At 43.6% G+C, this 16,518-nt stretch overlaps 1 protein-coding gene across 1 annotated transcript; it reads right to left on the bottom strand.

The window, feature by feature from the left end:
* Positions 1-3,740: 3,740 nt before the first annotated feature.
* On the bottom strand, positions 3,741-14,610 carry S100PBP (S100P binding protein). Its single transcript, XM_065421490.1, has 5 exons — positions 13,345-14,610; positions 12,915-13,009; positions 11,513-11,619; positions 5,247-5,346; positions 3,741-3,885 (listed from the first exon to the last, which is right to left on the bottom strand). Exons 1-5 carry the CDS (start codon positions 14,608-14,610, stop codon positions 3,741-3,743), a joined length of 1,713 nt encoding a protein of 570 aa, XP_065277562.1.
* Between the last annotated feature and the right edge of the window lie 1,908 nt (positions 14,611-16,518).

Genomic DNA, 16,518 nt, shown 5'->3' with positions numbered 1-16,518 from the left:
AACAGCTGCTTTACAAGAGAAACATGAAACCTAAGAGGGCTAGCATGAAAAAGCTTTTTGGAAATCTTTATGCATAAAGGAGCACAGCATCTAAGCATCCACTGTCTAACAGAACTGTTTGCGTCCTTCCCACCCCCTGCCCCAGCTCTGAAGTGCCAGGGCTGATTGTTAGTGACTATCAATCACTTGTTGAGATGGGGCTGAAGCATCCCAGCTGTGCCAGTCTCAGCCTGACTCCAACAACATCGGCTAACCCAACGCTACTTCTTAGCCTTTTGGGGGAAGTAGTATTAGCTGACGTGCCTTTGCAAGGGGAATGGGCTCTGCAATTTAACTCGTATTACTATGGACACTACTTCCTCTTGCTTTCTTTTCCAAACACCCTAGAAAAAGATTAATCCGAGAGCCCCTGCCCCTTCTTTATTATACAAGTAATAGGAACAGGTAGGCTTTAGCGACAAAATCCTCAGCACAGGGATGTCTTTTAGGACCACGCACAAATAACTCCCTTTCGAGATGCACAGCCAAATAAATACCTGGGACTCACTGGCTTACAAGACAATGGCCACTGTAAGAATGGTGCTAACAATCCCGCCTCCCCAATCAGTAGCTGCCAAGTGATATTACTTTCCCATTCTATGCAAGGCTCCCAACAAGTAGGATTTAGAGTGCTAAAATCACAAGAGATGCTATTTTGGTATTGGGATACTTCTGATTGGAGAGGTTTTCTAAAAGATGCGTGTTTCAGCTGTTGACATAGCCTTAAAAATTGGGCACACTCCCACCTCAGCATTTACAGACTAGCGGCAAATTGACACACCCTTATAATAGCCTTCCTGGGACTCCATGGTGGCAGGCAAAATGTTCTATTTCATTAACAAATGCAGTATATAGAAGTTAGAGCAGGGGGCTAGGAGTCAGGCAAACCTAGGTCCCATTCCTAGCTCCACTGTTGACTCACTGTGCGACTCTGGGCAAGTTACTTAACCTCTCTGTGCCACAGTCACTGCACTTATAAAACAATGATTACTAAGGTGAGTAAACTGTTAAGCTCCTAGAGATCCAAAATTGAAAGGTGCTACACAAGGGTAAAATATAGTACATGAACACAGAGAGAGACACTGAAAAAGAAAACCTGGGCACAGGGCTATTTTTTAAAATTACATTAGCCAAAGCTGCCACGAGAAAATCTGATAAAAGGGGAGAGACCTTGTGAGATTTGCCAAATGGTTCTGACTTGTTCAATGCTTCGCTCTTGTCATTTTTCCTGTCAGCTGCCAGAGAAAATCAGGGCGTGAAGTTGACTCCATGTTGCTATTACTCCATGTACTGTACTCAAGAAACATTTTGTCACCCACTGTTGATGGATTGCTTTGTAAATGCTTTACATGGAGCATTTAGGTGAAACAGTTATACAGCCCGTGCTTAATGGTCCTTTAATACAGTAGAAAAGAACTACTGTAACACACAAAGCTACCATGGACTACACTGATACTTTCTCATTTAAAATGTATTCATAAATTCTAGTTTTCATTCAGCATCTTCCATGTAACTAAAAGAAAGAAAACCTGCCTGAAGCAAACACTCATGGCTGGACAAACATTGGTTAAGGGATGTGGAACAGAAGTGTACTCTTGCATATTTGAGGTGATCTCTTCCATTAGGAGTTTTTATAAAAGGATGGTCTCCCCACCCACTCGCACAACAGTCGAGCTTTTGTTTAGAGGGGTAAGTAACTAGCAAGAACAAGAGCAGCAAGCATAGGTGGAGGTTTAAAGGCAGTCTGAGTATGTGTTTGAGGCTAGCGAGTCCACTGAGAGAATCTAACATGGCAGTGGTTGAGTTGCTCCTTCTCAGGGAAGTTGATTTTAGCTACAAGGGAACTACTTTTCCTCCTCCTCCTAGTTAAGCGGCCAAAGCTACAGAGAACTATGGGATGTGCCCAGTAACAATGGGATTCCTATGTATGTACTTACTACCACACAACTGACAAATTATGGAATAAGTCCCATTCCTCAATCCACAGCTACTACACGACAGGTCTTTTGTGGAGGAATGGCGATAAGTGATGCTAGCTAAGCCCGGGCGCCTCCTTAGACCCAGTATACCATACTGAGACAACAAATAAGGCAATATGAAGTCCTACTCCTGAGGCACAGAGAGCTGCTCTGCCAGCTGTTCCACATTTGTTTGTTAAGCTTTTTAAAGTCCCTGAAGTAGTTTGTATGAGATACGTGTCACTTTAAATTTCTATAAATACTTAGATGGAAATAATAAATGTATTCAGTTCAATAAATGATCTTCATTTTTCACTTGTCGATTTTACAATGTGTTGTTGTTCTGCCCCACGGACTAGGTTAGAACTACACAATGCAAAGCAATAAGCAAATCTGCTATTTACACTGAGACAACTGAGGAGCCGAGAGCAGGTAAGGAGGCCGTTGTTAATCATTCACTTCACCTCATCCTACAAGGAAGGGAGGTGCCAGTCCAGCAGCCCTTTGTTCTGGCACTTGCTAGATAGGGTGGTCATGAAAGCTTCATCTTTCTTCACTGCAGTGACCCAGGCTATCTTGGTTAACTTGCCCTTTAAAAAAAATAAAAAGCCTCCTTGAAGAATTTGTTTATCGTAAGGGGACACGAGACCAGAACACATCCACTTAACTGTTGATGGGGTCCAAGAAAGGCCTTGTGCAGCAGAAGAGCCAATATGGACTCACCAGAAAATAGGTAAGTGACTAAGGAAGCATTCACATCAAGGCTGCTATTAAACATATGGAGGAAGCTACAAGTTCTCTCCTTGCTGTTTGTTCAGATCTCTCTACTGTCTTCACTTCAGAGCATCAGACCAGCTCTCCAACTAGAGCAAGTTGGCTCCTTTAGTTACAGTTGCTGTTACTCCTAAAACATGGGTAGGAAACTACATTGCAAGAAAGGGCAGAGGACAGGAAAGGGTCTGCTCTCACACACACACACACACACACACACCCCCAAGCACACTGGGTAGCATCAAAAACAAGAGACATTTAGAAAGTGCAAATTATTTATAAACACTATCAACAAAGTGCAAATCTACATGTAACGTTTTACAAAGAAAAGCTATAACTGAAGATGACAAACAAGGGAGGCAAGTAAATTTGAGGAATGGAGAAAACAGGCAGTTCTCCAATTGCCTCTTAATTTATGCCAACTTGATGTGTCAACCCAGAACACTGCCTTTGTCAACCTTCATAAAAAGGACATCAACCACACAGGTGATTCCAACATTAATGGTGTCCAAAGGGAACCTAGCAGTTGCTCTAAAAAACTTAAAAGCTTTGTTCTGAGCTCAGGCTCTGGCAAAAAGATTTCCATTCTAAATTGCATCATCCAGCTCCCGTAGCTGAAGCAGTATATCCGTTAGATTTCTTGTTAGGTGTGACTTCCTTTTGAAGAGTGGGGATACCTTTGCTTGTCAGCTGCTCTCTGGAAAGCTTGCTTTTGTTTCAAAGGAAAATACTGATAAGAAATGCTACAAAGAGTTACCTGTACCGAACAGATCACATATTTAACCTGTATTTAAAAGGAGGTTCTGAAGGTCTCCAAAATAAAGACACACAAAATCCTCAAACTGGCCTTATTAAAAAACAGAACAATCCATAGATCAAACAATCAAGAGACAAACAGCTAAGCTACAGGACAATTAAAAACTAACTTTAAATGGAGAAAAAACAGAGCACACTCCCTCAGTAACAAGTAGCTCAGACATTGGAGGATGCTGTGACAGAGCTACGCTGGAAGTGGTCAGGAATGTCCTGGAAGCGACGGTGGTGGGCCAAGTTCCGGCTCACCCATTGCTTAAGGCTGCACTTTTGGGTGGGTTTCTTGGAGAACCTTGGGTATTTTCTGCAAGAACAGAAGGGGAATAAAGGTAACAGAATAATTAAGGCAAATATGGTGTGTAGGAGCATGCATACAAGAGCAGCAGGAACAGTGGCTAATTTGCAAATGCCTTCCCTCGTCCCATGGCACTTGCAGTCTGCAGACACTTTTCTATTGCAAAAATTTTTAAAAGAAAATTATCTTGCCACGCTGCCATGGTAAGTACAGTAGTAGAGTACAAGAAGAGTCCTTCTAGGAGCATTATCTAGTGCTTTCTGTTACCCTCCTTGCTGAGATCTGTCTCTCCATGGCCTGCCAGAGAAGACTGAAGGTTGCTCAGTTCATGACAGTTAAATGAGAAGTAAATTCCCCCAGAAGGAGCTGTTGTCATGCAAATATTGCCATTTCTTGGCTCTAGCACATTCTGAAAAAGCTGCTGGCTTTGTTCAAACAAAAACCCTCAAAAATACTTCCTACAATGGCTTAAAATAAAACAATCAAAAAAATTCCCACAACCCAATTCCATTTTCGTTAACTTGTTTGCAACACACTTTCAGATGCAGGAAAACAAAGCTTTTCCATATTAGCTGTCAGATGCTGCCTTCCCCCTTCTGCACATAGCAGAGTTGGCTTCTCTTGAGTCTTTTCATTTGGTCTGGGCAGATAAATCAACATGGCTAGGAAATAATATTTATTAACTGCAGAGCCATCTGGGGAACCATGAGACACTGGGTGGGGGTCACGCTTACAAAAAAATTAACTATCAATATAGTTATTTAGGAGAAGGAGCATCTGTCTGCCTCTGGAAATTCACACCAACAGCTTTTCAGTTCTACAACAGTGGTTCAACACAAGTTATCGTGATTAAACAGGCCTAAAACATCAACGTGGCCTGGCAGTTTCAGTCCTGAAAGACTGGTGTCCATATTACAGGTCACCATCACAACTCGCTCTCTGAAGAGTTGGAGATGGGGGGGGGGGGGGAGAGAACTCCTCTAGGGAGGACAAAATTCAAAGTAAGTGTTACACTGGCAAGATAACACAGAAACAGTGTTACCAGACACTTGGGCTGTCACCTTGATTTGGCTTGAAGCTTTGTTTCCAACAGTGTCAGTCAGGCACTTCTGGTGAGCATTACATTCTGAATAGATATTTAGAATCCAGGAGACCTTCCTTCTCAAGTTATAACAATTTCAAACAAAGGTCAGTGTTCAGGCCTTAGCTACTTCATATTCTTACAGTGAATTTAAAAAAAAGACAAAACAAAACACCTCCAACAGAAATAAGGTTCTGAACAAGTTACTTTGTATAGTCTGTTTCATTTTCCATTGTCAAAGGGGCTTTCCTCTGCTCCCTTCCCTCCTTACAAACATTTGATACCATACCTCATGGTGAGGTCTGATGGATGCTGCCATCTGCGGTCCTGGGTTCGGTACTCCCTGCTGGCAACCTTATTCATCAGAGCGTACAACTCATTTAATGCATCTGCAATTCAGCAAAGTAAGTAGTTAATGGGAGATCAAGCATGCTACATGAGGCTGGAAAAAAGAGAGCAGCAGCATGGGAACTCTGGCCCCAGCTCTTAATGTTGCTCCTGGTCCTCAAGACAGATCTTACACCAAGGGACAAACAGAGTCTACCAGAAAGACAAGAGGTCTACACATGTCCATTTTCAGGGACACTTATGCAACATTTCCCTGGAAGCAGACACCTGCTACTGACACGAGTAGGATATTACTTGCTATGATGCTTTCCAAGTAGCGGACTCAGCTCCTCACTGCAGTGACGGCCCACTGCAAGGATCCATTTGCACATGTCTATAATCAGAGTGTAGCAAGAGACATCCTTGTCCACAATCACTTACATCTGAAAAGGATGTAACATCATCATACAGCAGTGTTACCTACTGCACAGAACAAGCCCTTTCAGTAGATACAGTAGTTCTCCAAAGGCCTCACACCATGAATCCTTGGCAAGAGAATGCAATGGATGGTTTGGCAAGATACATGAGTCTTTGTGTCCAGGTCACAAAATAGCTCAGACTATATCTGCAATGCTTGTACTCTTGCCCACTCCTCACTTCGGTATCTGGTAATGCAGGCTGAGACTACATACTGCACACTACTTGTGATGCACACTACAGCAGAAGTCCATTGTTATGATGTTGCTACCAACAGAAAACAGTGCCCCTCCTCAACCAACATGAACGCAGGTATTTTTCCATCTTGTTACTGCAGTCATGTTGCTAACACTAGGTGTGGTTCTACGTGAGACACTTCTTCATTTCACAGGAAGTGACTGCCTACTGAGTGCATCTTTGTAGACTGGCCGCACCTCTCCTTCACCCACTGGAGCATCAGCTTCTGTTTGAAGTGACCAGTTCAGAGTCTGACAAGAGGCCATTCAGTTTTACAGCACACTTCCTAAAGATGACTCTTTGAAAGTCCACAGTCTGTGTTCAGCCATTACAGTTTAGGGAGAAACGCAAAGCACCAAGAGGGCTAACAACATGCAGATACCCACCATGAACATGTTGCACAGCTGTTCAGTCCAGACAGCAACTCATCCCTTTCAATCCATTTAGATTAGAAGTCACTGGAAGATTTGTGGTTTCTTCCAATTTATCTATCTTTAGCAACTTCCCACAAGTTGTTACTTTTTCTACACCAGGGCACCTGACAATTTCAGTCATGCCATCTTTATGCCATCTTTGGGCCATCCCCCAACCCCAAACCTTGTGCCAGTAGGGCTGATGTAACTTAGATCTGTTTTCTGTTCTCAGCTGCTGGGGACAGAGCGCAGAGGCACTCTGGCCAGATCTCCTTACCCGTCGAAAGCCCTAGTACATTGGGGCAGTAACAGAAGACTGGTGTAGAGCTGTTAAGTCTTCTGTACACCAGCCACAGATTAGGGGAATGCAATAGTCTGTTCAGCTGGCTTCCCTTCTGCTTTACCCCAGCGTGATGTAAAGCCAGAAGAAAAGGTCAGAATCAGGACCGCAGTTTTACTTATAAGACAGAAATTGGTGATTGATCTTTTCCATAAGGTTCTTCTGTCCATCCCTCACTCCCTCAGGGCCAGTGCAGGGTTTTTCCCTACAGCAGAGCATCTCAAAAGTGTCATAGCGTGGAGCACATTTTAAGATGTTTTATGGACATTTCTCCCACCCATTTACAAAAACATAAGCTACTTCCCTTTCCATTGGCAATCACAGCAATTGTTTCCCTAGAAGAGTAACATTAAGATTTGTAGCTTCTTTTAGCAGCTGAAAATGAGAGCCAACACCATGTAACTTGCCAATTCTCCAGACTACCAATGGTTCTTAGATCACAGTGGAGAACCAATGCTGTACAGTAGAAATAATCCCTTGCACCTCTTTAGCAGCATCTGGTCTCCTTGGAATTTTTGGACTCTTCAAATACTTGGCGCTTCTAGCACTATTTAATCCAATGATCTCAGAGTGCTTCAGAGAAAGCAATAAAAAATTTTATCACTATCTACAGACGGAGAAAGGGGAAGGGAGGCACAGAGACGAAGTGACTTGCCATGGTCAGTCTGCATGAGAGTCAAGAATAAAACTTGGATCTCAACTCGCAGGTCTGTTCCCTGACCACGGAGTTATTTTCCTTCGCCTACAGATATATTCCCATCCCCATCCCCCCAAAATAGCAAGACAGGGAGAAGCTATACATTTACATTCCGATTTTTGTAAGAGCTGAGCTCTCATTTAGATACCAAGAATCTCCAACTGTTCTCAATGGGAGCTTCTGGATGTTGAGCTCTTTTGAAAGTCTGGTCACTAGTCTTAAACTTCCCTTTAAAAAAAAATATCCTGCCCCCTTATTTGTTGCATTTGGCTTCCCACTAGAGAAGCTTCTGCTTTCACACTGGCATTGGCTTGGGGGAGGGGAGAGGAAGGATGGAGGTGATGCTACCATTGAACAGCTGACTCCCAGAAGCTTCCCCTACCCCAAACACAATCTAAGTCTCATTATGAATAGGCACTTTTCCCAACCTGCTGTACAAACAGAGCCCATACAAGTCCAAACTCACCCCGCTTCCCAGGATTTGAATTTATTATGGGTTTGGGTGGGGTTTTGTTGTTTGTTTGAAAGAACCAGTTCAAGCCTTCTTCCCAGATGTGGTTGTGATTAGGATTCCTCCTTCAGGAAAGCTCAGCCCACACCATAGATCCTCTCCCTAGAAGAGCACTCCCCCATACTTTATATCCAAGAGCATCAGTGAAATCAGAAGAACCCACTTAACCTCTGCCCTTAGGTCCCTTGTATTACTTAATCCTCCTTGTCTGCAACCCTTTATTTAATAAAGATAGTTAACCTTCATAAATTAAAGGTATTAAATAAAATCAGGTCTTCACAGTTCCCTATGGCACTTCACAAGTTGCCTCCTCTCTCTCTGCCCCAGAGGATCCAGCTTCATCACGTCTTTGCCAGGCTGCCAATGGCACGATCGAGTTGGGAAGCATTACAATGCAAATTATGCATTTCTAGAGAGGAGATAAACAGATCACCTCCAAGTCAAGTGGAGGCAGCCCTGTATATCTAACATGCTGTGTCAATCTGCCTTGGACAGAACTCCTGGTACAGTTTTATTAGCAGAGGAGCTCTTAAGGAAAGAAGCTATTAGATACCAAATTGGAAGAGCTAGTATTTGCTTTCCAGGTACCAAACAGCTCACAAGTCTGAAGAGTCTCCACATGATGCCATGAAAGTTGTCCGCGCTGCAGGTGGTGCAAGCACTATTCAATATGCACAATTATGATGTCAATATCCTGCAAAGGCACATTTAGTGAACAATGTTGCAAAAAGCAAGAGAAGGATATATAGAGGGAGAGGAAAAAACTCCCCACTAAATTTGTTCTTCACCTGCCCTTAAAAAAAAAAATAGGGGTTCTCAGCTATTCTGTATTCTCTCTCGTCTAGACCAAGACGAAGTAACAATACTGGGTGAACATTCAGTGCCAAGAGCCTCAACAATAGTCACTTCCAGTTATGAAAATAGGGAGCCTCATCACTAGTGACAAATGATTCTGGACCAAACAGAATCCACAAGGCTCTCGTCAAGAAGGATTTGATTCTATTTATGGTTGAATGAAGAGCAATATGAAGTTTGAATACTAAGCTAGCGGTCAGCTGGCAAATTTCTTTGTGGTCAATTATGGACAGTTTCAACCAGTCATTTGGAAACAGATGTTCAAATCACATCACAATTTTACGTCCGCTAGAACACAGCCTCTGCAGCATTTAGATTCATGTGGAAAGCTGGAAACAAATCTATTTCATCGGAAATATTCTATTCCCTAGTTCTTGGAGGATATGCATACACCCAAAGCCACAGGTTTATTCTGCCCTGGGTCAGTTCACTTTGCCAGACAGGGAAAAGTTAGCTCAGAAAATGGACTCCTTCCAAACTATCCAATATCCATAAAGACTGAATGGTTGGCAGTTGTTGGCAGTGCAGCTGTTACCTTTAAGTGGTTTAGCCCACAAAAGCCACCAACATGAGCATAGAAAAGTTGTATTTGTATAATATTGTGCTAGGTGCTATACAGACAGGTAAAAAGACAAGGTCCCTGCCCCAAACTAGCTTACAATCAAAACAGGCAACATACGAATGATAGACAAGGGATATGCTACAACAGAGAAGTGTGGGGGAGATTATGCAGAAGAGTGTGAAAATGAAGTTAAATGCTATGCTACCAAAGTACAAGTGACAGCCTACAATACAAAAAAAAGCCTAACCAAAGTGGTGGCATAACGAGATATTACTTTCAGTCACCTGTTTTGTTACCCCTTCCCAGCAAGAGGCAGTGGAAAGGCACAGATCTGGTGGGCTTTCTGGCCTAGATTCCTGGAAGAATTACTCACAGCTATAATACATGTGCTGTGGCTCCTTGACAGGATTGGATTATAAATTCTCACTGGGATAATAGGTGCATGGAGAAAGGCACCTCTCAGAATTAAACCCAATCAACTGAGAAGGTTTTTAGGTGACCCAACTGGAAAAAACCCTCCTACCTGTCACGCTACATTCCAAGCCTAAAGTTATTTGGAACAATAGACATTTCCACTAAGAAGCAAAAAGATCACACATAACATTCTTCCTCAGTGAAATGGATCTTCCATTTCACCCGCCAGCCTCGTTCACCAGGCCCCTGCCTGATTTGCTCCGACTCAGAACATATACCTTGCATTTTTAATTTGAAAGGAGGAGAAAACGGGTCATAATTAGCTTTCCTCGCATAGTCCTCTCTGCATTACTTATGCTATATTCATAGACTGGAAAGCAGCCCCGTGGCTATGCAGCTGTTTGCACTGCCCAGAGAAGTGGCGGCTCCATGTGAGCAGCGGCACAACTGTCAGTTTCTTGAAACTCTCAAGAAAGGACAGTTACCAAACCCATGAAAAGCCTGACAAATGAACACAGTTTGAGGCCATCTTTGTAAGCCGCTAGGGCCATCTTTAACCTCCGGAGCTTCTCAGTTCCACCCACAATTCCTTCAGGTGTAGCTCTTCATCTAATATTATGTTTGCTCTTTATGTGGAGATTCTTCTTTAACCTCTGTCAGCAATAGCTTTTGTATGATTGATCTGAGAGGGGCACAGCCTAAGAGGCCTGGAAGGTATTAGCAGGAATTTCAAGTCTTACTACTTGACACGCAAGTTAAAGGTTTCACAATTTTAAGTTCTATGCTGCCGGCTGGAAAGAATGGCCTCCCATCCTAAGCACCACCAGAGACAAGAGCCCATGTCTACCTCTCTCGTTTTGCATTTTATGGCCAATTTATAAGTGCAATGCCCTCACTGCTCAAAGTGCCAATTTTTGACAGTGTACCTGCATTTACCACACAACTTTCAGCATGTGCATCAAACTCCTTGTCTATCCCAGCTATTACAGGCAGAGAAACTGCTTCTGAGGTAGTCCCAAAGCAGGGGTGGTTACATATTGGACCCTAAGTTCCCTCTAAGCTGCGCGGCCATGCAGCAGCCTATTAAGCACCGCGCAGGCGCTCAGGGGAAGAGATGCCTCTCCCCCAGCCCCAACCTGGATCTGCCACAGCCGGGGAAGAGGCGCCAGGGCCTGCATCCCCAGCCTTGGATCTGCCACAGCAAGGAGGGGCGCCTCGCCCCCCAGCCCAAGTGCTGCTGTGGGGAGAGAGGGCTGGGAGGAGTCTCTCTCCCCACCGTAGCCCCAGGGCAGCCTGCACCCCAAACCCCTCATCCCCGGCCCCACCCCGGAGCCTGCACCCCCAGCTGGAGCCCTCCCACACACCCCGCACCCCAACCCCCTGCCCCAGCACTGAGCCCCTCCCACACTCCAAACCCCACAGCCCCACCCCCGCCACATGAATTTTGTTATGTGCACCAATATGGAGATGATGTGTCACACATCACCTCCATATCAGTGCACATAAAATTCTGCACGTCCGTGGGAAAAATTAGAGGGAACACTGATTGGACCCCATAGTCTCCATAAGTGGAGCAGGCGACATTATTCTTATTGCTGCCTAAACAATTATAATATCTGAAACAACTTTGCTGAATGCAAACTAACAAAATTTGGCCCTTTTGATTTGGTCTGTGCCTTCCCCTCTTCCCAACACCCCATCCCAATCCTTCCTGCAGGTTACCTGGTGTAGGATCCGTGGAATTCTTTACATGGGCACACACACATTGGATATAAATACGCTTCTTTTGCTCAAGTTCTGCTTCGGAAATGCATATCCGTTGTTTTGGTCTTTAAAAAAAGAAAAAGAAAGTTAATTTTTCTGAAGCACCTGTCAAGCAAGGCTCCGTGTAACAAACAGCACCATGATTCCCTGTGTGGCGAATACAGACAGAAGTTCCTCATAGCACTGTTCTTTTGGACACACTAGTTGTAAGAAGGAGATCTGGCACGCCACTCCAAGGAGCAGGACAGCTGACGAGTCTGCTCTCAGCCTGTGGGAGGAGGGGATGCTTGTCCGTTAGCAGTGAAACTATGGAAAGTTGAGGAATGACAATGGCAGGAATCACCACAAAGTCTGATTGGAGCGAGACTCAGAGCTGAAGCAGGTGGGGGGAAGGGAGTAGCAAATCTAGGAGTAAGAGAAGATCATGTCAGCATCTTTCCCCATCTCACAGACTGCCTGCTTTAAAGAGACAAGGTGGGTGAGGTAATATCTTTTTATTGGACCAACTCTGCTAAATAAAAAAATATTATCTCGCCCACCTTGTCTCTAATATCCTGGGACCGACAGGGCTACAACAGCACTGCATACTGCCCGCTTTGACAATTAACATGCTTCCCTATCTTTGGTCGGCTGTATTGTTGCTGCCATCTGCTGGAAACCAAAGGGATAAAGGGGAACAGTGACCACACCAGGTGTTCTCACACATTCATAATATGAACTACATCCTAATATCAGAGGGGTAGCCGTGTTAGTCCGAATCTATAAAAAGCAACAGAGGGTCCTGTGGCACCTTTAAGACTAACAGAAGTATTGGAGCATAAGCTTTCGTGGGTGAATGCCCACTTCATCAGACTTCATCTGTTGCTTTTTACATCCTAATAATAACAGGAGTACTTGTGGCACCTTAGAGACTAACAAATTTATTAGAGCATAAGCTTTCGTGGGCTACAACCCACTTCTTCGGGTTGTAGCCGAACACACTTCTTTCGTAGCCCACGAAAGCTTATGCTCTAATAAATTTGTTAGTCTCTAAGGTGCCACAAGTACTCCTGTTATTTTTGCGGATACAGACTAACACGGCTGCTACTCTACATCCTAATAGTGTCTCAGACACGCCCTCTCAGACTCAGGACAGCTTGGATCACCTCCCCTCCCATTCACAAGTAACCCTTGTGACAACTACAGCAATCGCTTACATGGAAAATGTTACCTAACAGGGCATTAAATAAATTTACTTGCAATTTAGCAAGCGGAAATGAGAAGAGTGTTACCACGTGAGCAGCCAGCTCTCTAGACCCCCAGCAAGTGCTCCACAGCCCAGTGTGAGCACTGCTGAGCTAAAGTATGCAGAACATGTTACCTTTCTTCCACCTGTGGCACAGGAATGACTTTGCCTAGCTTCTTCCCACAGGTACGGTCTTCCCCACAGTTCTGGTCTAACACTACAGAGTTTAACTGGAGAGGAGGAGGAGAAAGAGGATTAGCCTGACAAAAGACACTCCTGTGTCCATTAAGATGCATTCTTTTCCTATAGAAAAGCTCACTTACTGTGCAAGGCTGCAAACCCTTGTATGCACCCTGATATCGCTACTGACAACTGAATTATAATGTTTAAATAAAAACATGTCTGACCCATCCACCCTACTGTCCATTTGGTCTGCTTCACAAGCTTATGGCTTTGTTGAAAGACAAAAACATTTCACTTTTAAACATTTTAAACAAAATACTTTTAAAAATACTTAGGCAAGGCTGCTTTATAAGAGTAAAGAGACAGAGGTGTGTGCTGTTACTTTAAGATTGTCTGACGATTCTTCAACAGATGTGGATTGCTGGCTCAAATCTTCCTTTTGGGAGCCAAAGGTCCCTGATAATCCATTGTCTGTTCCTCTGGAAGGGTCCTGATTTAAGATAACATTAGAGGTTTTCGGATGCAGTAGCAGGACAGGTGCTGGATTCTCCACTTTGTCCTTACTTTGACCACAGGCAGGGTCAGGAGAGTACGTAGAAGTTTTAATGTGTGCATCAGAGAAGGGAGATGATTCTTTGATTTCTGATGGCAGCTTTTCCACACTATCCAGGCCCCCACTGTGGTGCTCTTTAGAAGCCAGGCACTCAAAGGACTCTTCAACAACCAAGCTATTAGAACTGATTTCATCATACTCTATACTTTGTTTGCTTGCATTTTGCAGATGGTCATCTCTTATTACTTGTGAAGCTTTTTCACCAGTTTCCTCCAAGCCATCATCCCCTTTTGGCTGATCTACTGAATCTGCATCAGTTGGGGAAAGATTTAGAGGCCCCTGAAGATCACAGTCAAGTGTACAAGTGACTTGATTTGATTTCAAGCAGTCCACATTCAAGCATTCTTCACCCTCAGAATTAGCTGTTTCATCCTCAAGAATCTGAAAATATCCAGGATTAACTGAAGAGCCAGTCTGAGATAGAGACTCGTTACTTACTAACTCATCTATGGTCCTGAATGATGTCTCTGTGCCTTCAGGGGGGGCTGATGCCAAATTACAGTTGCTACTCACTTCCTTCTCACTTTGTCCCCATACATCTTGATTCACTAAAGCACTCTCTCCAGAGGAGTTCTGGTCATCTCCTAAGCAATCGTCTGCTAACATTTCCCTACACTCTTCCTCAGTGTAATTGAAGGGAGAGTTCCCTTGTTCATCATCTGAGGGTTCCAGCAAAGAGTCATCTGGCTCACTATCATCAAAACATCTGGCTGTATTCACAGAAAGGGCTACCACACTGTCTTCTGGAAGACTAACTCTGATGACAATGTTCTCCAGCTCAGTATCATCCAGACAGCCAGAGGAGCCTAGGAAGCAGGCAGAATCTGGGGAGCACAGTGATAGTTTCTTTGATGGACATGGAGTGCTACAATAATTACTTAAGTGGCGCCGTTTCTTAGCATCTGATTGCAGGGGCTCATCCTCCTCCAGCAAGTCTAAGGGCCTTTTAGCCCTGGGGATTGTATCATTAACAAGAGTCACTTTATGATTATGATATACACCAAGCCCAAAGGAATGTGGAGAGCTGTCTTCCATGATGCCGTTGGTCTCTATATTTAAGTGACCTCACTGCTTCTGCTTGGCCACTAGAAGCAAGGGCAGAACAGGTACCAGTGTTTGCTGACCCTCTAATCAGCCTATAATGTGCTTCACTCTTCCAGAAAGTCAGTCAGTCACAGGATGGATCCCACTTGCCTGCAAAGAGAAAACATCATAAGTGAACTAAAGGAATGTCTCTCACCTGTTCCTATCTCAGCTACTTCCTTCTCAGTCCCCTCTGTCCTTCTCTGGAAAAAGAGATGTACACCTCTCCTCCCTGGGCAAGTGAAGTGTTGGATTTTCACTTGGTCCAAGATCGCTTACACTTGTCCTGTGACTGATCCACTTTAGAAATACTAGTCACTTTGAAATCTAGGGCATTCTGCTGCCTAACCTTTAAGGAAAAAAGTGTCGTACATATTTTGCCTCTGTTGTTTCTCTTAAATTTAGTCCTTCCTGATGCAGCAGCAAGGGATCCACCCTTGGAGCAAGTGGCCCAATGTCCGAAGATACCTGGCTTCCATGGCCTTCACTCCTGGCTATTCTGACTTAAATAAACGTTATTAAAGGTTATAACAGAGTGAGTCTGCTCAAGCTACTCAAACATCAGCTAGAGAATGAGAGCCAGTAAGCCAGACATGCTAATGAGCAATCCCCCACATAGAGAGGGTTCACAAGTCAGAGGTCTAATTTCAACAGCTATATTAGCAAGCACTAATAGAGTCTAAATCATGAATACAGTGAGCACTGCATGCTGTTTTCTTTGAAGCTGTTGACATGAATCAGTATAAGACACCCCCCAAAAGACTGCATAAAGAAATAGTGTATGTTTTCATAGCATCTTTCATCCAAGGATCATAGAGCAGTTTGCATATTGAATGAAGCCTCAAACCTTTCCTCCCTCTCCAGTGAGATAGCATTATACCATTTTTAAATAAGAAAACAGACAAACAAAAAGGTTAAATAATATAATATTATAATGTTACCTGATCCTTTTAATAGGTAATAATACTTGTTCAGTTGATCAGGGGTACTAAGGTTCTTGTCCCAGAATCAGGCTACACGGAACTAAAACCAATGAGTTCAATTTTTTGTCAGGAATCTCAAGGGGTATAGCCAGGACACTCACACGGAGGTCAAAGCAAAGCAGTGATTTTTATTAGGATCAATAATAAAGCCAGAAAAGCTCTGAGCCACGTAATCAGACAGGAATAATCCAGTATGGGGGATATCTGCGATATCATTCTTTGTATATGCTCTTAGATTCGCATACTTACACCCTTCCTTAAGACCTGGTGGTGAGAGACAAAGGACCAGCCCTGCCTCTGGCATGCCAAATGAGTCTGATGGTCCAGGTTTCTCAATGCCCAAGATGGATGGTAGACAATGTTGCCTGATTTAAGGAGGTAATATTCTTATTTTAGATAATATGGGTTATAGGCTCACCAATTAATCTGATCAGAAGATAATAAGGTTCTTGTCCCAGAGTCAGGCTACACAGAGTTTGCAAGGACACTTGGGATGTACAACAAGGACGCTCACACTGAGACAAATGTAGCTTTAAAGACTTTTATTGCGATAAATGGAATAGTAATCAAACAGTAATCAAATGGTAAAATAATCAGAGTTACAAAGGCAATGATATTGTTCTAGAGATACATGAGATATTATACACTATAAAGCTTTTGATTATTATACTCACACCCTTCCTTGATAATATGGTATGAGACAAAGGATCAGCCTTGCCTCTGGTATGCCAAGAGAGTTCAGGTCCAGGTTCCTCAATTCTTGAGTGGGAGGTGCAGAGCTTAGGAGAAGCTAAAGAGCTAAGAGCTATAGAAGACTAAAGAAGCTAACAGAGTTTTCTTAACTCACTGACTTAAAACTTACAATTAAGAACTAACA

This window comes from Emys orbicularis, chromosome 23 (assembly GCF_028017835.1).
Source record: "Emys orbicularis isolate rEmyOrb1 chromosome 23, rEmyOrb1.hap1, whole genome shotgun sequence".
NCBI classification, from domain to species: domain Eukaryota; kingdom Metazoa; phylum Chordata; order Testudines; family Emydidae; genus Emys; species Emys orbicularis.
The sequence above is the reverse complement of the archived record's forward strand: the minus strand, read 5'-3'. Positions and strand labels throughout refer to the sequence as shown.